The 22,888-nt window shown below is 43.1% G+C and overlaps 1 protein-coding gene across 3 annotated transcripts in view; it reads right to left on the bottom strand.

Annotated features, from left to right (window-relative positions):
• cop1 (COP1 E3 ubiquitin ligase) overlaps positions 1 to 22,116 on the bottom strand; it is a 158,671-nt gene extending 136,555 nt beyond the window's left edge. For 2 of the 3 annotated variants that reach the window (XM_073063745.1, XM_073063746.1), the window contains exons 1-2: positions 21,857 to 22,116; positions 4,790 to 4,849 (exon numbers count right to left, since the gene is read on the bottom strand). In XM_073063745.1, the coding sequence (XP_072919846.1) occupies positions 4,790 to 4,849; positions 21,857 to 22,062 (266 nt within the window). In that variant the 5' untranslated portion in view covers positions 22,063 to 22,116. Of the gene's footprint in view, positions 1 to 4,789; positions 4,850 to 21,615; positions 21,784 to 21,856 lie in introns of those variants that run through there. The other variant, XM_073063747.1, reaches the window with a different exon arrangement.
• Positions 22,117 to 22,888: the final 772 nt, after the last annotated feature.

Raw genomic sequence — 22,888 nt, 5'->3', positions numbered from 1 at the left:
GTAGGATCAGAGATGGAGCTACTATGTGGAGGCTTTGACTGGTGGGATGGAGATACGTCTCCTGGTTATGCGACCACTGACGCCGGACAGACAATCCCTGAAGAGTATTGATGATGGCTGGGGTCACCTGTCATGTAAAGACATGCTGGGGTCATCTGCCTTGTAAAGACACTGCCCAGAAGGCAATGGCAAACCACTTCTTAGCTAATTTTTCTGTAGAACAATCATGGTCAAAACCACAAACAAGAAAATCTGCAGAGCAACATCCGAGATCGCGGGATCAAGCAAGCGTATAGAGGTCAGCAAGTTAGTCCAGCAGGAAGAGTTTACAAGGAGACAGTTTTTTCTTCAGTGGTTTGATTGAGGGACAACTGCCCAAGTGTGTGAACGTCAGCGAGTTAGACCAGCGGAAGAGTTTAAAAAGAAGACAGCTTTATAGAGCTAGTGCCAGAGGAGCAGGTGACCGAGTAGAGTGAGTCAGAGTAAGAGGGGCTTCGGGGATAACGGGTCGAGGTGAGGTAAGTTACCTGTGAAGAACAGAAACAGGAAGTATGTGTGAGGCTGTTGTTCTGTACTGGGTGTCAGATGTGGGAAGTCCGGGAGACTCCCAACCTGCTGAAAGGTCACATCTGTACCAGGTGCCTTGAACTGCAGCTCCTTAGGGACTGGATTAGGGAACTGGAGATGCATCTGGATGACCTTTGTCTGGTCAGGGAAGGTGGGAAGGTGAGGAAGTGATAGAGAGGAGCTATAGGCAAGTAGTCACACCAGGGTCTCAGTAGACAGATAAGTGGGTAACGGTCAGGAGAGGGAAGAGCAAGAGTCAGCTACTAGAGAGTATCACTGTGGCTGTCCCCCTTAACAATAAATGCTCCTGTTTGAGTACTGTTGGGGGGTGGGGTTGGCCTACCTCGGGGAAGAAACAGTGGCCATGCCTCTGGCACAGAGTCTGGCCCTGTGGCTCAGAAGGGTAGGGAAAGGAAGAAGGCAGCAGTAATAGGGGACTCTATAGTTAGGGGGTCAAACAGCTGATTCTGTGGACACAGGAAAGAAACATGGATGGTAGGTGCCAGGGTCCAAGATGCTTCTGATCATGTCCACGATATCCTGGAGTGGGAAGATGAACAGCCAGAGGTTGTGGTACATATTGGTACCAACGACATAGGTAGGAAAAGGGAGGAGATCCTGAAATCAGGCTACAGGGAGTTAGGGAGGAAGTTGAGAAGCAGGACCTTAAAGGTAGCAATCTCGGGATTACTGCCTGTGCCACATAACAGTGAGTATAGGAATAGAGCAAGGTGGAGGATAAATGTGTGGCTGAGGGATTGGAGCAAGGGGCAGGGATTCAAGTTTCTGGATCACTGGGGCCTCTTTTGTGGCAGATGTGACCTGTACAAAATGGACGGGTTGCATTTGAATCCGAGGAGACCAATGTTGCCTGGATTGGGGAACATGGCTTATGGGAATAGGTTGATTGAACCTGGCCTTTTCTCTATGGAGCAATGAAGGATGACAGGTGGCCTGATATAGGTGTGTAAGAGGCATTGAACATGTGGATAGTCAGAGGCTTTTTTCCAGGGCTAAAATGGCTGACATGAGAGGGCACAGTTTTAAGGTGTTTTGAAGTAGGTACAGAGGCGATGTCAGGGCAAGTTTGTTTTTTTCTAAAAACGCAGAGAGTGGTGAGTGCATGGAATGGGCTGCCAGCAATGGCTGTAGAGGCAGATAAAATAGGGTCTTAAGAGACTCCTGGTGTACATAGAACTTAGAAAAATAGAGGGCTATGGGTAACCCTAGGTAATTTCTAAAGTACGTACAATTTTGGCACAGCATTGTGGGCCAAAGGGCCTGTACGTGCTGTCAGTTTTCTATGTTTCTAAGTTTCTACACACACCCCGATACATCAACTGTACTCTTTTCCATAAATGCTGAGTTCCTCCAGCATTTTGTGTATGATGTTCAAGACCATGATTGCTCATGTCATTTGACAATGAATGAATAGTGTATGCTTAGCACACACTCTCCTGACAAGCTTGTCTCCAGACCCAATTTTCAATTGGATTAGGTGCAAATTTTGTGCCTTTATTGATACGTGGACTTCACGCCATTCTGCCAAATCACAAATCCTAAATTTACATTTCAAGACAAAGTAACATGAAGTAATTTCTGGAATTACAGCATTTGGAAACTGCTAACTTTAAAAAAAAGTTTCCAACTTTCTTTCACAATTGTAGGATCAGAGATGGAGCTACTATGTGGAGGCTTTGACTGGTGGGATGGAGATACGTCTCCTGGTTATGCGACCACTGACGCCGGACAGACAATCCCTGAAGAGTATTGATGATGGCTGGGGTCACCTGTCATGTAAAGACATGCTGGGGTCATCTGCCTTGTAAAGACACTGCCCAGAAGGCAATGGCAAACCACTTCTTAGCTAATTTTTCTGTAGAACAATCATGGTCAAAACCACAAACAAGAAAATCTGCAGAGCAACATCCGAGATCGCGGGATCAAGCAAGCGTATAGAGGTCAGCAAGTTAGTCCAGCAGGAAGAGTTTACAAGGAGACAGTTTTTTCTTCAGTGGTTTGATTGAGGGACAACTGCCCAAGTGTGTGAACGTCAGCGAGTTAGACCAGCGGAAGAGTTTAAAAAGAAGACAGCTTTATAGAGCTAGTGCCAGAGGAGCAGGTGACCGAGTAGAGTGAGTCAGAGTAAGAGGGGCTTCGGGGATAACGGGTCGAGGTGAGGTAAGTTACCTGTGAAGAACAGAAACAGGAAGTATGTGTGAGGCTGTTGTTCTGTACTGGGTGTCAGATGTGGGAAGTCCGGGAGACTCCCAACCTGCTGAAAGGTCACATCTGTACCAGGTGCCTTGAACTGCAGCTCCTTAGGGACTGGATTAGGGAACTGGAGATGCATCTGGATGACCTTTGTCTGGTCAGGGAAGGTGGGAAGGTGAGGAAGTGATAGAGAGGAGCTATAGGCAAGTAGTCACACCAGGGTCTCAGTAGACAGATAAGTGGGTAACGGTCAGGAGAGGGAAGAGCAAGAGTCAGCTACTAGAGAGTATCACTGTGGCTGTCCCCCTTAACAATAAATGCTCCTGTTTGAGTACTGTTGGGGGGTGGGGTTGGCCTACCTCGGGGAAGAAACAGTGGCCATGCCTCTGGCACAGAGTCTGGCCCTGTGGCTCAGAAGGGTAGGGAAAGGAAGAAGGCAGCAGTAATAGGGGACTCTATAGTTAGGGGGTCAAACAGCTGATTCTGTGGACACAGGAAAGAAACATGGATGGTAGGTGCCAGGGTCCAAGATGCTTCTGATCATGTCCACGATATCCTGGAGTGGGAAGATGAACAGCCAGAGGTTGTGGTACATATTGGTACCAACGACATAGGTAGGAAAAGGGAGGAGATCCTGAAATCAGGCTACAGGGAGTTAGGGAGGAAGTTGAGAAGCAGGACCTTAAAGGTAGCAATCTCGGGATTACTGCCTGTGCCACATAACAGTGAGTATAGGAATAGAGCAAGGTGGAGGATAAATGTGTGGCTGAGGGATTGGAGCAAGGGGCAGGGATTCAAGTTTCTGGATCACTGGGGCCTCTTTTGTGGCAGATGTGACCTGTACAAAATGGACGGGTTGCATTTGAATCCGAGGAGACCAATGTTGCCTGGATTGGGGAACATGGCTTATGGGAATAGGTTGATTGAACCTGGCCTTTTCTCTATGGAGCAATGAAGGATGACAGGTGGCCTGATATAGGTGTGTAAGAGGCATTGAACATGTGGATAGTCAGAGGCTTTTTTCCAGGGCTAAAATGGCTGACATGAGAGGGCACAGTTTTAAGGTGTTTTGAAGTAGGTACAGAGGCGATGTCAGGGCAAGTTTGTTTTTTTCTAAAAACGCAGAGAGTGGTGAGTGCATGGAATGGGCTGCCAGCAATGGCTGTAGAGGCAGATAAAATAGGGTCTTAAGAGACTCCTGGTGTACATAGAACTTAGAAAAATAGAGGGCTATGGGTAACCCTAGGTAATTTCTAAAGTACGTACAATTTTGGCACAGCATTGTGGGCCAAAGGGCCTGTACGTGCTGTCAGTTTTCTATGTTTCTAAGTTTCTACACACACCCCGATACATCAACTGTACTCTTTTCCATAAATGCTGAGTTCCTCCAGCATTTTGTGTATGATGTTCAAGACCATGATTGCTCATGTCATTTGACAATGAATGAATAGTGTATGCTTAGCACACACTCTCCTGACAAGCTTGTCTCCAGACCCAATTTTCAATTGGATTAGGTGCAAATTTTGTGCCTTTATTGATACGTGGACTTCACGCCATTCTGCCAAATCACAAATCCTAAATTTACATTTCAAGACAAAGTAACATGAAGTGAAAATAATATTCATCTAGATCAAAATCCATCAAAATTTGTTTCACGGTACAATTCAGTCACATTTTAATAGAACATGTCACTTGCAAAACACCAACAAAACTTTATCACTTTCACAGTAACAATATTAAATTGAAGAACTTTTTGTCTTCACCTTTAAAAACTGTGGGTATTTAACTAGAAATCTGCTGATAAAAATCATGCTTTTGAAATACCAATATATGTGAAGTGTCATTTAGATTTTATTCCTGTAATTCCTTTACGATTATTACTGGTCAACAATTATAGCAGGTTTGTAGAGATTATTTTCCCCATTCAGTTTCCTATTTCACTTTTAGATCTACTCAGAAAAACCTGAAGAGATTGTTGTCTATGATAGATTTTGAAAGTTACACTTACCAGAAACTGTGACCACATTTTGTCATATGTGCCTCTTCAATCATCTCAAAACAGATAGGGCTGTGAAGGATAAAATAAATAGAAACTTTTACTATCCATTGTCTCAACAGGAACATGGGCTAACAGTTCATTAACTGTTTGAATAGCAAACTATGAGGATTGATCAATGGTAGGTACCATTTTCTGTATATGAGCCAGGGAAGAAATAGCCAGGTTCCTATCTGATTATTTCACCACGGAACATGTGGAAATAGCCAGTGTCACTCTCAAGTTGCTCAGTGGTCACTGGCATAAGTACTGCAGGCTTATATGGAAACAAAGCAGGTGAATTCTGATGAAACAGAAATCCTGCCAAGTATACCAAATGAAACATTAGATTATTAACTAAACTCAGCATAGCAAATCTTTGAACAAGGCAAAGAATGACACCTAAAAGTCACTTGGGAAACCAGGAACCCTCAAATTTCTTACAGGTTATTCCCTGTCAAAATACTCATCCCTTTTTACAAGTGAGCACAAGATAATACTGTCAGTAAATTGAAAAAAAACAGCAAAAAAACTTGATAAAACATACATGGAACTGCATGTAATAAATTATATCAAATGCACTTAAGACAGAAAAAGTGGAAAGGGAGGGAAAATTAGTTCTGCCATTCTATTCATTTTATTCTGCCATTTTATTCAAACGAGAGGACATGATTTGAGAGTTAGGGGGCAAAAGTTTAAGGGAAACATGAGGTGGTATTTCTTTACTCAGAGAGTGATAGCTGTGTGGAATGAGCTTCCTGTAGAAGTAGTAGAGGCCAGTTCAGTTGTGTCATTTAAGGTAAAATTGGATAGGTATTTGGACAGGAAAGGAGTGGAGGGTTATGGGCTGAGTGCGGGTAGGTGGGACTAGGTGAGATTAAGAGTTTGGCACAGACTAGGAGGGCCGGAATGGCCTGTTTCCATGCTGTGATTGTTATATGGTTATATTCTTAAAAATGAACGTATGTATATAAATCGGGCTTTTGAATTTAATATCATGAGGGGAGATCATTTATATGTAGGCGTGTCCATAGCCTGGGGACATACTGTAAAGCCAATGGACTACAAACATATATGCACTAATTACAAACCAAAGCCAAATGACATGCCAAATCATAACAGGATGCCATTAGGCCAAGTCCCTGTCATATTCAGCATCATACTCTACAACATGAACAAAGTAGCAAGTACCGTACTAATGACCAACTTTGACAAGGAAAAGCCATTTTCAACAGGAGGACAAACAAGTACAATTTCATTCAGAGCACTAACTTTTTTCCCCTTGCATAATACCTACAACACCAGAATCAGCCAGGCTACCCACTTGCAGAAGGAATGAAAAAGCTTCAGCAGCACAGCTATTGAAAATAATCAGTGAGTAACTACCACCCACACCCCTGCACAATCTGGCTTCAATTACCAAAGAAAAACACAGCAGAGCCTGAACTGTATGGGAGCTGAATTCCACAGATACAAGTTTTTCACAAAAACATGGGGCCCATATACAACTAACCTGATAGGAGAAACATACAAGCACAGGAAAGGCACTTCGGCTCACTATGCTGTGCTAACCTACCAGTAATTAAGCCAGTGACTCCAAATTCATCTAATCTCCCTGTCCTGCACAATGACCTTCCTTCTCTGAACATTCATGACACTATCTAACAGCATCTTACACACTAACTGCCTCTACCACCAACCACTGTGTAAAATAACTGTCCAGTACATCTCTTTCGTACTTTCCCCCTCCCAAATTTATATACATACATGCTCATCACAGTTCCCTTGGAGACAATGAATTGTGTAGCAGGACTGAGATTTCAAAAGAAGCAAGGAGGGCAGTTGGGATATTCTGCGCACCACAGCTTCCTTGGAGATGTTGGATTGTGCATATCTAGGCACTTAGCAAGGGCTAATAAAAAGCTAAGAATTAAGCGGAGTGCCCATTATGAGTGAGCAATGTTAGAGTGTAAAGCTGAGCCTTTGGTTCTTCTAAGTTTTGGAAAGGACAGGTATAGGCCATAGGTAATTTTTTTTGTTATTTATTCTTTCTTTATTATAGCATATTTAGGTCAGTAGGGATGCCAGGCAGGATGGTGGAACGTTCCTCTTGCGCAATGTAGGAAGGCAGGGAGACTGCCAGTGTCCCTGACAACTAGACCTGCAAGAAGTGCATCCAGCTGCAGCTATTAACAAACCATGTTAAGGAGTTGGAGCTGGAACTGGATGAATGCAAGATCATTTGGGAGTTGAGGGGTTGAGAGGCAGGACATACAGAGAGGTAGTAACATTGAAGGTGCGGGTCACAGGTAACTGGGTGCCTGTCATAAAGGGGAAAGGGATAAGCATCCAGTGCGGAGTACACCTGTGGTCATTCCCCTCAAGAACTGGATAACTGCTGAGGGGGATGACCTAGCAGAAGAAAGCCACAGTGGTCAGGTCTCTGGGGTTGAGTCAGGTTCTGTGGCTTAGAAGAGAAAGGGGGAAAAGAGGACAGCTGTAGTGACAGATTAGTTACTTAGGGGAACAAAAAGTAGGTTCTGTGGATGAGAATGAAATTCCCAGATGGTATGTTGCCTCCTGGGTGCCAGGATCAGGATTTTGGATTGAGTGGGAGGGTGAGCAGTTAGAGGTCATGGTCCACGTGGGGATGAGGGGTGACAAAGACCAGCAAAGTGAGTTTATGGAGTAAGTGCCAAGTTAAAAAACAGGACCTCTAGGGTTGTGATCTGAGGATTGCTACCCATGCCACCTGCTAGTGAGGCCAGAAATAGGAAATACAGTTTAACATGTGGCTAAGGAGGTGGTACACAAGAGAGGACTTCAGATTTTTTGTATCATTGGGCTCTCTTCTATGGTAGGTGAGACCTGCACAGAAGGGATGGACTGCAGCTGAACTGAAGGGGGATTAACATCCAAGCGGGAAGGATTGCTAGTACTGCATGGAGGATGTTTAAACTAGAGTTGCAGGGGGATGAGAACCAGAACAGATAGTGGAGTGGTTGAGTAGAGAGATTTGTTAAGGCTACATACAAAGTCAGGAATCAAAAGGTTGAGCATGGTGGGACTAATCTTTTAAGCTGCGTATATTTAAATGCAATGAGTATTATAGGAAGGGTGGATGAGCTTGAGGCATAGATCAGCATGTAGGATTAGGTCACTGTCATTAGGGAGACTTGGTTGCAGAGTGGGCAAGACCAGCTGCTCAATGTCCGGGGCTCTGTTCTTTAAGACATGATAAAGTGTGAGGGATTAAAGGGAAGGGGTGGCATTACTAGTCAGGGAAAATGTCACGGCAGTGCTCAATCAGGACAAACAGGAGAGGGGTCCTAAAGGGAGGTGATAGGCAGATGAGAAGAGATAAGAGGCTACAGTTGGTAAGACAAGAACAGGGGAAGGGAGGGGAAACAGTTTTTTTTAAAACCAGAAGGCAACATCGACATTCACACCATCAGCTTGGAGGCCACCCTGAAGGTGGCCTCATCTTGACACAAGAGGCAGCCGTGGACCAATAGGAGGTAATTTTAACTTCTCGCATATTGACTGGGTCTCATACTGTAAAAGAGCAAATATGCTCAGGGAAGTTTCCTTAATCAGTACACAGAAATCCTATTAGAGGGAGTGTGATGCTATATCTCCTATTAGGGAATGAGACAGGGTAGGAGACAGAAGTTTGTAAAGGGGAATAGCAATGAGGTCATGGACCATATACAGATTACAGAGAAAGTGTTTGCCATCTTGAGGCAAATTAGGGTGGCAAATCCCCATGGCCTCCCATAGGACCCCATGGGAGGTTAGTACAGAAAATGCAGGGGCCCCAGCAGAGAATTGTAAAATACAGTCAGCCCTCCTCATTCGTGGGCTCCGCGTGCACAGATTCAACCAATTGCGGATCGCGAAAACCCGGAAGTTCTGTTTGGGGTGAAAGGTTAAATGCTTAAGGAGAAATGTTGAAATCAAACCTGCATCCATCACATCTGCTGGCAGCTCATTCCACATTCTTAGATTTGGATAGGTACATAGATGGGAGGGGTATGGAGGGCTATATTCCAAGAATAGGTCAATGGGTCTAGGCAGATTAATAGTTCAGCATGGATTAAATGGGTCGGAGAGCTTGTTTCTGTGCTGCAGTGTTCTATGACTCAATGACATGCCCTCTAGTACTTGGTATTTCAGTCCTGGGAAGAAACGACACTGGCTCTCTACGCCTCTCATATTTTTATAAATTTTGATCAAATCTCCCCTCATCCTCTGCCACTCTACAGAAAATAGTCACAGCTGCCCAACCTCACCTCACAGCACATCCTTCAAACCAGGTAATATCCTGGTAAACCTCCTCTGCATGCTGTTCATCGCCTCCACATCCTTATAATGAGGCAAGCAGAACTGAACACAATACTCTAAATGTGGCCTTACCACGTTTATAAAGCTATACATAGCTACCTGATTCTCATATTCAACATCTCAACCAAAGAAAGCAATCATGACATTTTCCTTCTTTACCCCTTTATCAGGTTTGTGACCACTTTTAGGGAATCATATATCTGGACCTCAATATCCCTAGTGCATCAACCCTGTTAAGATCTTGCCACTAGCAGTGTGAGTTACATTAATTGTGTCATCTCTCTCCATTTGACCAAAGTGCCATTTCACTCATAACTGTGACTGTCCTTTGGAGCTCTATACACTATTCACAACACCGTTTTTGTCATCTGCAATATACTCACACACTACCACATTTTCATCTAAATCAATTAAATATGAAAAACAGTGGCCCCAGTACCAATCACGCTGGAGCACTACCAAAGACCTCAATCCAGACTAAGAACCATCCACCAATGCCCTCTATCTTCTACAGGCAAGACAATTTTGGTTACACTTTTTCTGGATGAGCCTACCATGCAAGACTTTTTTGAATGCTTCACCAAAATTCGGATCTACAACATCCACTGCTCAGCCTTCAATCACCTTCAACACTTCCTCAAAAAGCTCACTTTAGACAGATGTGACTCCCTGCACAAAGCCTTGCTGACTATTTCTAAGTAGATATTGGTTATAACATCTCCTTGCTCAAACAGGCACATCTCAAGGATGCATTTACAGCCCACTGTTGAACTCTTTACACTGATGACTGCGTGGCTAGGCACAGTTCAACCACAACCTACATGTTTGCCAATTACATACTGTCGTACGCAGAACCTTAGATGGAACAAGATGAGACAAATCTGCTGATTGAGTGGTGTCACAAAAAGGAACTTAACAAAACTTAATAAAAGCAAGACCATGAAATTGATTGTGGCCTTCCAGGAAGAGGAACTTGAGAGAACAAATACCAGGCCACAATAAGGGGTCAATAGTGGCAAAAAGTGTGCAGCTTCAAGTTCCTAGGCATCAACATGTCAGAGGACATAGTGTGGGCCCAACACATTGATACAATCATGAAGGCAAGCCAGCAGCTATACTTCATTAGCAGTTTGAGGAGATTTGGTGTCAGCAAAGACTCAAGGAGATTTCTACAGATGTTCAGTGGAGAGTATTGTAACTGGCTGCATCACAGTCTGGTATGGAGGCTCCAATGTTCAGGATCAAAAGAGGCTCGAGAGAATTGTAGACTCAGCCAGTTCCATCACAGGCAGAATCTGCCCAGCATCAAGGGTAACTTCAAAAGACGATGCCTCAAGAAGGCAGCATTCATCATTACAGACCCTCACTATCTGGAACATGCCTTCTTCTCCTCTGGCACCAGATTTTTGAATGGTCTGTGATCATTACCTCACTATTCCTCTTTTGCACTATCAGATTCAGGTTTGTTGTCATTGACGTAAGTCATGAAATTTGCTGTTCTGTGGTAGGACATTACAAGCGTAACAAATTGCTGCAAGTTATAATAAAAATAAATAGCGTGGAAGAGCAATAGCAAGGTAGTATCCATGGATCATTCAAAAGACTGGTGGCAGAGGCAAGAAGCTGTTCCTAAAACACTGAGTTTGAATCTTCAGGTTTCTTCACTCACTATAACAATGGATGCCACTTTTCTGAGGCACCGCCTTTGGAAGACGTCCACGGTGCTGGAAGGCTAGTGCCCATGATGGAGCTGTCCGAGCTTGCAACTTTCTGCAGCTTTTTCTGATCTTGTGCATTGCCACCTCCATATCTGATGGTAATGCAACCAGTCAGAATGCAATAGACCAAACACAGTACACCTGTAGAAATGTGCTAGACTCTTTGGTGATACACTAAATAGACCATAAGACATAGGAGCAGGAACAGGCCATTTAGCCAATCGATTCTGCTCCACCATTCCATCATGGCTGATTTATTATCCCTTTCAACCCCTTTCTCTTACTTCTCCCAATAATCTTTGACACTTACTAATCAAGAACCTATTAATTTCTGCTTTCAATATACCCAATGACTTGACCTCCACAGCTGTCTGTGGCAATGAATTTCACAGATTCACCACCCTCTGGCTAAAGAGATCGAAAGGGATGTCCTTGTATTTTGGGACCATGCCCTCTGATCCTACACTCCCACTATTAGAAACATGCCCTCCATATCTGCCAATGTAGGACTTTCAGTATTCAATGGGTTTCAATGAAATCCTCCAATTCTTCCACCAAGTACAGGCACAGAGTTCTCCAAAACTGCTAATGAAGTAAAGCCAATGAGCTTTACTTGTGATTGTATCAATATGGAGGGCCCATATTTAGTATTTATTTTAATTACTATTTACCATTTCTTATAACTTATAATCTTTATGTTCTGCACTATACTGCTGCCATAAAACAACAAATATCATTATATACAGTATGCCAGTGATAATGGACCCTATTCTGATTCTTCTCCAAATACTTACAAGTCCTACCCCTAAGAATCCTCTCAAATAACTTCCCTGCCAGTGATGTGAGATTCACTAGTCTATGATTTCCAGGACTATCCCTGTTTCTCTTCTTGAATACAGGAACAACATGAGCTACCCACCAATCCTCTACACCACACTTGTGACTCACGAAGATGCAATGATCTTGGTCAAGTCTCCAGCAAATTCATTTCTTACCTCTCTGTTATTTGGGGTATATCCCATCAAGCCCCAAGAACTTAATGTTACCTCTTCTTACCCTAATCTCAAAATGCTCCAGCGTCTTAGCATGCTCCATTCATTTGCTACATCCTTCTCGGTAAACTAAAATGTAAATAAAGTACTAATTTAGGATTTCACTCAAATCCTTCACCTTTAAGCATGTTACTCCTTTATCCTTGACTGGTCCTAACCTCTTCCTTGTTATCCTCTTGATCTTGATGTATCTTGGGATTTAATTTAATCCTACTTGCCAAGGACTTTTCGCGACCCCTTATTGCTCTCCTGAGTTCCCTTCTGGCTCCTTTATAGTGCTCAAGCATCCTGCTTCATTCCAGATGCATAAGCCTTACATATTCTTCCTTCTTCTCAACATAATTAACGACCTTTATCATCATGCAAGATTCCTGTACCTTGCCATTTGTGCCTTTCCTTCTTACTGGAACAAACTATTCTGAACTCTGTGCAGCGGTTTTTGAACAACCTCACATCAATTACGGATTTTCTCAAAAACAACTCTGCCCAAATAATTCTCCCTGGGTCCTGGTTAATGTTATCCTAATTTGCTGCCTCCCAATTTAATACTTTTTTGCAAGGTTCATTCTTATCCTTATTTGTAGCTACCTTAAAACTCCAAGTTGTGATCACTATTTCCCAAGTGTTCATCAACTGAAGGGTCAGTCACCTGGCCAAGAACATTCCCCAGTACAGCCTCTTCTTGAGATGGACTAGCCACTTACAGCTTCAAGAAACTCTCTTGGACATGTTTAACAAATTCTGCTCTATCCAAACTTGTTCCACTAAAGAGTTCCAATCAACAGTGGAGAAGTTGAAGTTATCCACAAATATTTTTGCTCCTTTACATAATCTGCTTGCTTATCAGCCCTTCAGTGTCCCTATGACTATTTGGGAGTCAATAGTAAAATCCTATTAACTTTATTATTTGAATTCTACCCATGTAGTCAATAACACCCCCCCCCCCCCAAGTGTACAGTTCTGATATTGCCCCTCACGAATAATGCAACCCATCCCCTTCATATCGCTCCATCTCTTCTAAAACATCAAAACACTGGAGCATAACACAAAGGATCATCAAATGAGAACCCTCACTTCAACTCAACGCATTCTATATCTAACACACACAACAGGAGTCCTGTGCGAAATACCAGAGAAAGTCAAAGTTGGACAAAGGTGCAGTGCCTCAAGGAAAATGGCCAATACCACAGGTCAGTAGAAAATAGTTAACAACACTTTAAAAACAAAACTCCCTCTCATCAAAACTAGTTTATGAAAATGTCAGGCATGAAACACCTTAAATAAAAGGCATTAGTTAAGTATTAAAGAGCACTGTGCACAGTTCTACTCACCACACACCTGGAAAGATGCAGTAGAAACAGTGAGAATGATGAAGAATTCCCCCGACTGCAGTTATAAGGAAAATTCTCACTGGAATAAAGGAAGTGGAGGATGACCTTACAGAAGTTTACAAAATAATTATGGGGATAGGACAGTCAGAATCTCTTCTCCCAAGGTTTTGGACTCTAGATGTAGAGGGCACAGGGTTAAAGTGAGAAGGGAGAAATTTAAATGAGTAAAGATAATGAAAAACAGAACTGCTCCACAGGTTAAGGTCCTAAACTAGCAGGACCAATTTGGAGAGTTGGATCCTGCAGAGGTCAAATGGGTGAGACGGTTTGCAGATAAAGATGACTAGTGAGTGGAATGCTTTAACAGGAGTCCAGGTGAAGCAATGTTCCTGTCAGACAAAAGAGCAGGCTGCATGGAAAAGGATGTTATGTGGCTCCAATCAGGGAAAAGGAGGCATACATCAGGTTTAGGCCATCAGAGAACAAGTGATTCCCTAATTGTTTTTAAGTGCAGGAGTGCACAAGAAGGAAATTGGACAGGGTTAAGTTGGGGGAATTGAGGCTTTAGCAAAGAGAAGGGCACTAAAGCAAAGTTTTTGTTAAGTTCTCTTTCTTTTTTCCATTATTGCACAGTTAGGTGGTATGCTCCTCTTGTACCCAGTATCCCTGATGAGTATACCTGAAAGAGTGCATCCAGCCGCAGCTCCTTACAAACTGCATCAGGGAACTGGAGCTGGATGATCTACAGATCATTCAGGAGAGAGGGGTTTATTGACGAGAGTTACAGGGACGCAGTTACTCCTAAGTTGCATGATGTAGGAGGCCTTCAAAAGTGAAATATTAACAGTGCAGTGTTTGTCTGATCCCAGTAGAAAAACAAGAGGATAACAGCTAGGGAACTTTGGTTTGAGGGATCAAATGAAAGATGGAGGAGATCTTAATTTTGCTTTGTGTGTCTGCACTTACTCAGGAGATAGACATGGAGTCTGTACAAGTGTTGAAAAATAGTAAAGTTCCTGGACAATATCTGGATTACAGAAGAGGAAGCTTGCTGTCTTGAGACAAATTAGGGTGGATAAATTTATTTTTATTTACAGAGATACAGCCGGATTAGGCCCTTCAAGCCACGCCGCCCATCAATCCTTGATTTAACCTTAGCCTAATCACAGGTTAATTTACAATGACCAATTAACCTACCAACTGGTACATCTTTGGACTCTGGGAGGCAACCAGAGCACCCAGAGGAAATCCATACAGTTACAGGGAGAACATACAAACGCCTTACAGGTAGCAGCAGGAATTGAATCTGGGTCACTGGTACTGTAAAGCATTGTGCTAACCACTATGCAACCATGTCACCCCTACAAAAATTTCTAGTGTTTTTCAAGGTGTCCCCTCAAACCTTGCAGGAGGCCAGTGCAGAAACTGCAGGGACTCTGAAGAAGTATTTAAAACATCCTTAGCCATGCATGAAGTACCAGAGAGTGGAAGTTTACAAATGTTCTGTCATTTGAAAAAGGCTCCAAGAATAAGCCAGAAAATTATAGGCGACTGAGCCTGATGTCAGTCGTGGGTAAATTATTAGAAGGTATTCTATGGGAGAGGATATTTGGATAGACAGGGCTTCATTAGGATACTCAACATGGCTTTGTGTGTGGTAGGTCATGCCTGGCCAATCTTATAGCAGTGTGTTCCTGGCACATACCACTCTCTGTAAATTAAGAACTTGCCTTGCACACCTCCCTTTAAAATTTCTCCCTCCCACATTACAAGTATGTCCTCCAATATTCAACAATTCCACCCTGGGAAAAAGACCAACTATCCATCCTAAAAGGCCCTTCATCAGGACTAATGTAATGGCAACTGCAGAACTTTCTTGAGAGGGAAAGCAAACAGCTAGAGGTTATTGCACATTACAAATAAGATAGGCAGAGCAGGGATGAGATCCTACAGAATGACGAGAGGGAGTTTAGTAAGAAGTTAAGTATGACCAAGTTAACCTTGAGGTTGGCTATCTCCAACCTCCAGATTACTCCCAGTACCATATGCTTGTGAGGTCAAATACAGGATAGGCCAAATGAATTTTAGCTGAGAAGCTGGGACAGAGATTCAGGTTCTTGGGTAACTGTGATCTCTTCTAGGGCAGAGGGACAAGTTGCACTTGATCCATATCCTTGCAGAAAAATTTGCTAATGCTACATGGAAGGATAAACTAGGATAGGACTCACAGCAAAAATTAAGTCATGGGATAAAGCAGCGAGAACAAGTTTAGAAATTAGTATAGTGAAGGGCATAGTAAAAGGCAGGAAAAGGAATGCTCAGTTAAACTGCATTTAATTTAGTGCACTAAGCTTAGCACGCAAGGCAGAAAAGCCAGAAGGTCGATCAGCTGAGGACTGGAATGTTACAGCCCTAACAGAAACGAACCCGAGGCAAGGGCAGATCTGGCAGCTCAATAATCCAGGACACAGATGCTACAGGCATGACAGAGGTACAGGCAAGTGAAGTGGTGTTGCCTTTACATAAGGGAGGAAATAACCACAGTGCTTTGAGATGACATTCTTATGGAATCGCCCAGTGAGGTCATAAGCATAGAAGTTGGAAACAAAAGGTTACTCTAGTGTAGAATTGCCAGGGGGAACTGAGGAGCAGATGCACAAAGATATTGCTCAGCAATGCAAGAATAAAACAATTTTTATTAATCAGAGATTTCAATTTCTGCAGTATTGACTAGTCAGGATGTCAAGGGCCCAAATTGGGTAGAATTTGTTAAATGTGTCCAGGGAAGTTTCTTGAGTCAAACTATAGAGCAGTGGTTTCCCAAGTGGGCAATATTGCCACCCCAGTCGTATTTTGTCTGATTTATGACGACATCTGAACTTTCCCCTTTATTGATCGCAATACTTCAGGTTGGAATTAAATAAAAGGCAATTGACTGTAGTCACTGATGCATAATGAAAATGGCAAAAGCAGACCAAATGAAATAGAAGTGTAGACAGTAGCATATGTAGTATCTGAAATATGGATTGATGCCAGCACCAAGCAATTAACATGCAAAATGCTTTCAAATGAAGCAATGAAACTGTCCAGGCTACTTGAACGTTACTCAGATAAAGTAAACTAGATCCTGTCTTATTTTCAGCCACTTTGTGAAAACTTACAGAAACAGTAAACACTTCAAAAGATGTTTGCCAGCACCTAACAAAACAGTGATAGTTTGTGGGCTTCATACAACATTTCACTGCTTATTACTAAATCTGGAAAGGCCCATACATGGAGAAGAATTGATTCTGTCAACAGAATGTAGGTTCTGAGTACGGTCCTGCATAAGTCACCAGACTAAATAATTAAAGCAATTCCACTCAGCAATAGCTCTGTTCAAAGACAAATGAAATATCTGAAAATGTGGAAGACACATTGTGCAACATGTGCAATTTGCTCTGCAGTTGGATGAGTCAAATTTGTTAGGCAATGAATCTTTCCTCTTGGTTATATTTGCTTCATAAATGATAAAAGTATGGTTCAAGAGTTTTTATTTGCAAGGGGGCGTGAAATGGATAGGAAAGAGAAGCCAATATTTCAAGTTGCTGAGTAATTTTTCCAAAGAAAACAACGACCTGTTCACCAACATTGTTGTTTGTGCAACGGATGGGGTACCATCAATGACAAAATGGGGTGAGGTGATTATTTTCTTGAAAAGAAATCTGTACCCAATATATTTACCATTCACTATGCAAGTCACAACATCTTTTTGAAAAATATCTAAGTGTTTGGCTGCACAAATAATTAAATACTTTTATCACAGCGAGATACAAAATCAAGTCCCATGCTCTGAATTTGATTATTTCAGAAGTTGTGTTGAGAATGATGAACAGTTTGAACTCTGCTGTTGCACACAGAAGTTAGATGGCTCTCAAAAAGAAAATGCCTGTAATGCTTTTATGAGCTTTCTGAAACAATGAAAAAAAATCTTTGAAGATTGAAATGCTTCATTTTATAATCAATTCAAGATTTTTAGGCATGACATTGCTTATTTGTCAGAATTATTCACAAAATTTAATGAAATCAACTTCAAAGAAATTGCATGAATCTCATCAAAATCAAATCCACTGTTCCTATATTCCTGTCCAAATTTTAAGTGCAACAATGGCCATCTCGACCTTTTCCCATTTCCAAGCCAGAGGTGGAAGAGAAAGAAAAATACTAGATAATCTTCAAATATATTGTGTCCACCTGGGTGAGCTGCATAAAGACATGATAGAGATTTCAGTATCTTCTCTCAATCCAAATTCTAGATTAGGTAATAAATCCATTCCTGAACACTTGTAATGAAGAATTAACGGGAAGGATGGAAATAGAACTAATCTCACTACAAAATGACTGAGCTGAAGCTGAGGTTCAAGAAATCGTATCAAGACTTGTGGTTGCAGTAATAAATCTCTGAACACTATCCTGCAGATAGAGCCACAGGTTAGGATCCCAATTATAAGGGAATTAGGCAGGAACTATTAGATGTCACTTTGGGGAACCCAACAGAGGGGATAGGAACAAAGAGCAATCTTTCAGGAGTGAGATATCCAAGTCCAGGGTAGGATGTTCCTGTTAGGATGAAGGATAAATCTAGCAAATGTCAGGAATGCTGGTTTATGAGAGAAATTGAGCCGCTGGACAAGAAAAAGCATACATTGGATTTAGGAGGTTAAAAACAAATGAATCCCCTGATGACTATAAAAAGATTAAGACTATTCGAACAGTGCAATCTGGCAGGTAAGGTTAAGGAAAATCCCGAAAGAACCTACAGCTATATTATGAGTAAAATGGTCGCTCGGGAGAGAGGAGGCCTCCTAGTAGGGCTGCCTATGTCTCAAGCCATAGGAGATCGGAACAAATTTTAATGAATATTTCTGTGTTTACTGAGGAGGAAATCATGGTTACTCAGATAAGAGAAACAACTATACCAAATGTCTTAGCCTCCACAGCCATTTGTGATAATGAATTCCACAGATTCACCACATTCAGGCAAAGAAACTCCTTCTCACCTCTTTTCTAAATGGTCGTCATTCTATTGTGTGGATGTGCTTTCTAGTCCTAACCCCTCTCAGCACAGGAAGTTTGGAGATGTCAGGGGTAAGTTTTTTTAAACAAAGGGAGTGGTGAGTGTGTGGAATGGGCTGCCGGCGGAGGCGGAAACGACAGGGACTCCTGGATGGCTACATGAAGCTGAGAAAAATAGAAGGCTATGGGTAAAGCCTAGGTAGTTCTAAGATAGGGACATGTTCGGCACAGCTTTGTTTCAACGTTTCTATGTATCATCTCTACGTCCACTCTATCATGGCCTTTCAATATTGCGTAGGCTTCAATAAGATTTTCACTGCAACCCCACCCCCCAAATTCTAAACTCAAGTACATGCCCAGAGCAACTAAACATTCCACATACATTAACCCTCCCTTTTATTCAACGATCATTTTCATAAACCTCCTCTGGACCCTCTCCAATGCCAGCACATCCTTCCTTAGATATCAGGCATTTTCACCCAAAGAACTGGATGTTTTGTGTTTTTTTTTTTACACAGTTCTCTGTAAACTCTGGATATTTTTGTACATGAGATTAGCAGTTTCTGAGATATTCGAACTACCCCATCTGGCACCAACAATCATTCCACAAAGTCACTTAGATCATAGTTCTTCCCCATTGTAATGCCTGGTCTGAGCAACAAATAAACCTCTTGACCATGTCTGCATGCTTTTACACACTGATTTGCTGCCACTTGACTGAATGATTAGATAATTACATTGATAAGGTATACAAGTGTACCTAATAAAGTAACCACTGATTGTACATCTTTTTATTGATCAATAATAGGTTATTGATTAAAACAAAGAACAGGGATTCAGTGAACAAGGTAAAGCACGTTACAAGATAATATTTCTAACGAAAGGCAAGGCCATCCAATCAACCAACTCATTGGGGTATTTCAAACTATTTTATTTATTGAAAGATCCAGCACAGTAACAGGCGCTTCTGACCCAACAACCCTGCATTGTCCAATTACACCCATGTAACAATTAACCCACTAATCCACACATATTTAAAATGCAAGAGGAAACTGGAGCATCTGGAGGCCACAATAAAGTGGCCACCAAGAGAAAAGTAGTGGGCACAACACTGAGCCCTATGGATCAGATACCAGCAATGAACCAGAAAGGTCCCTTTGTTCACACTCTGCCTTTTGCCAGTCAGCCAATGTTCTGTCCATGCTAGCATCTTTCCTGTAAATTTAGGTTCTTATTTTGTTTAACAGACTCAGGCATGGCATATTGTTCAAGGCCTTTTAAAAATCCAAGTAAACAACATCCACTGAGTCTCCTTTGTCTATTCTGTCTGTAATTTCCTCAAAGATTTCCAATAGATTTGACAAACAAGATTTTCCCATGCTGACTTCAGCCTGATCTATCATGCACCTCCAAGTACCTTGAGACCTCATCCTTAATAATGATTCTAACATCTTGCCAACCACTAAAGTCAAGCTAACTGGCCAATAATTTCCTGTCTTTTGTCTTCCTCCCTTCTTGAAGTACTGACATTAAGAAGGGCAGCATGACAAGCCAAATAACTACAAGGCAATTAGCCTAACATCAGTAGTGGTGAAGGACAGAATCTACCAGCATATAGTCAAAGTATGATTAGGATTTAGCAAAGGCTTTGTGCACGGAAAGTCTTGCTTGATGCACCTTTTGGAGCTTTTAAAAGAATGAAAAAAAGATGAGGGTAGAACATGTTGTCTATCACAAGCAAACTCACCAACCCTCGGACTCAGGAAGCTAATGCCTGCTTCTGCAAATGGTTCTTTGATTTGCTAAACAACAGTCTACAGTCAGTAAAGGTAAGCAGCAACAGCTTGTCACAATTATTCTAAACACTGGTGCTACACAAGACTCAAGTCCTCAGACCCCTACTCTACTCCCACTGATATGACTGTGCAGCCAGATTCTGCTCTAACTCCATCTACAAGTTTCCAGGTACTAATACTATAGTGGAACACATCTCAAATAACAATGAGTTTATGTACAGGAAGGAAAAAAGAGATTCATGACAACCACCTCAATGTCAACGAGGGTTGGTATTGGTATATGTGACAATAATAAACTAACATCATTTGAAGTTTGGCAAGGCCTTCAAGGCCCTATACACTAGGCTGCACTGGAAGGTTAGATCCCATGGAATCCAGCCGGAGCTGGCTAGATACTTTCAAATTAACTTGGAGGTTGAAAGCTGAGGGTGGTGTTGAAAGTTGTTACATGAAATGGACACTGGTGAATTGCCAGAGTGATAGGTATTCCTTGCTTATAAAAATGATTAGAATGGTGAATTGTTACCCCTTTATATAAATTATTTGATTGCAAAGTCAGAGGGCTTGATCAGCAAGTTTGACTAATGGAAAGCATCACAGATAATGTAAAAAAAAGCATTCAGCATGCTGGCTTTCATCAATAAGGGCAGTAAATGTAAGAGTTGGGACATTATTTTGCAGTTGTACAAGTCTTTGGTGAGGCTACACTTAGAGTACTGTATAGAATTTTGTCATGTTGTTATAGGAAAAATGGGGTTAAACTAGAAAGTACAGAAAATATTTACAAGGATGTCCCAGGACTCCATAGCCTGAGGGAGAAGCTGGCCAGGCTAGCTCTTTCTTCTTTGGTGCGTAGAGAATGAGGGACAAACTTACAGAAATGTTTAAAGCTATGAAGGGCTTAAAAGAGATTCATGATAACAATCTTTTCCCCAGGCTGGAGGAGTTGAAAACTAGGCGTAATAGATTGAGGGTGAGAGGAGAAACGTTTAAAAGGGACCAAGAGCCAACATGTGATATATGGAATGAGCTGCCACATTTAAGAATGAGTTGGACTAGTACATGAAGAGAGAGGCAGGGAGGAATACGGACCAAAACAGGAAATTTGGACGAGGTGGGTGGGACTGGTGACCATGGACCCAAAGGGCCGAGGTGTCTACATTCATGATGTACTGCTCTATGACTGTAGGCCCACTGCCTCCCCACGTCGATCCATATGTGACAGTCTGGGCAACCACCACCCTCTCAGGCATGTTTCCATTCGTACCTTCACCAAACAAAAGTCTTGATCACTGCATTTCCTCAGCAGCATTTGCTGTCCAAACTTGCCCAGGTGCCTGGTCAACACAAACCCTCTTCCTGCTCATCCACTGCAGCAGGAACTAGACAGTAATCACTAAACAGGATCCACAGTAAGGCCGGGGATGCACCACTAAGCCGCCAGCGGACAACTCTTAGTGTCCAAAGCGTGGGCAGACAAGAGACGGAGCTGCTCTTACATACCGACTCGGACCTTCCTCCTTCCCCTTACTCGTCGCTGCGGGGTGAGGCTGACTCCCAAGCCGGGGAGCTTCATACGGCCCATAAGTAGGTGTGGGGCTGATGCCGCAACCCGAAGCCTAATGCCAAGGGCCAGGCTCGAGTCGCCCAGTGCCGGAGAAGAGTCATGTCTCGTCTCACTCGCCCTCCACTCCTCCCCCCTCCCTCCCAATCAGCCCTCATCCCCATGCCCTCCACGCCTCACCACACGAAGTCGCTGTTCTTGTCCTCGTACGAGTTCACTAGGCCATTGAGGAGCGGCCTCTTCTTGCTGCCAGAGGCAGGCGCCTTGCCGGGCCCGCGGCTGCTGCCCGGGGCGGGGGCCGAGCCGGGAGCAGAGGCACCGCCCACCGAGCTAGGCCCAGTGCCGGTCCCGGGCTGTGGGCTCGAACTGTGGCGGTTACTCGCCATGTCCGCGCTCGGGCACAGCACGCACAACACCGCCAACCGCCGGAAGGTGAGTGCACGGCATCCTGGGAGTCGTAGTCCTAGAGTCCGGAAGTGGCCGGAGACTGAGGTGGGAGGGACGTATGAGCAGGGTGGCGCCTGCTGTGGGCGGGACGTACCGCGAGTGGTCTGTGGCCTCTGGATGGACAGCGGTCCTGTCCAGTGTGGAACGAGAACTGGGCAAAGAATGCGGCGTAAGTGAGCGTGATATGGGCGGGGCAAAATAAATGTAGGTGGGGTCAGCTCTGTGCCCACAGATTTGGTGCAGAGGTACGCTTACTTCCAAAGAGCTCAGAAAATGGAAAGCGGTGGAGTTTATATTTCCAATGCAGGAGCTCCTACTGAACCTTCGGTGGTGAGGGCGGAGGCACTGCCCGTTCAGGAGAGTAGGTTCTTAGCACCTCTGGCTTTTCTGGTGTCCTGTCGGACGAACGGGTGCGCTTAATATCTCGCCTCTGAAATTAGACAGACCGAGATTTGGACGTCCAGTAACTTCGAGCGATATTCTTGTAAATGATTCTGCCCTGTCTTTGCCACTTACAAGCGAACATCTATTAGAATCAGGCTTATTGTCACTGACGTACGTCGTGAAATGTGTGGTTTTGCGGAAGCGGTGCAGTACATAAAATGATAAATAAACAGCAAAATGAAGTGGCAACCGTAGATTATTCAGAAATCTAATGGCGGAAAGGAAGAAACTGTTCCTAAAACATTGTGTGCGCGTCTTCAGGCTCGTGTACCTCCTTTTTGATAGTAATAATAGGGCATAACTTGGCTGGTGGGGGTCATT

This window comes from Hemitrygon akajei, chromosome 12 (assembly GCF_048418815.1).
Source record: "Hemitrygon akajei chromosome 12, sHemAka1.3, whole genome shotgun sequence".
Classification (NCBI taxonomy): Eukaryota; Metazoa; Chordata; class Chondrichthyes; order Myliobatiformes; family Dasyatidae; genus Hemitrygon; species Hemitrygon akajei.
This window is presented reverse-complemented; position numbering and strand designations above follow the sequence as displayed.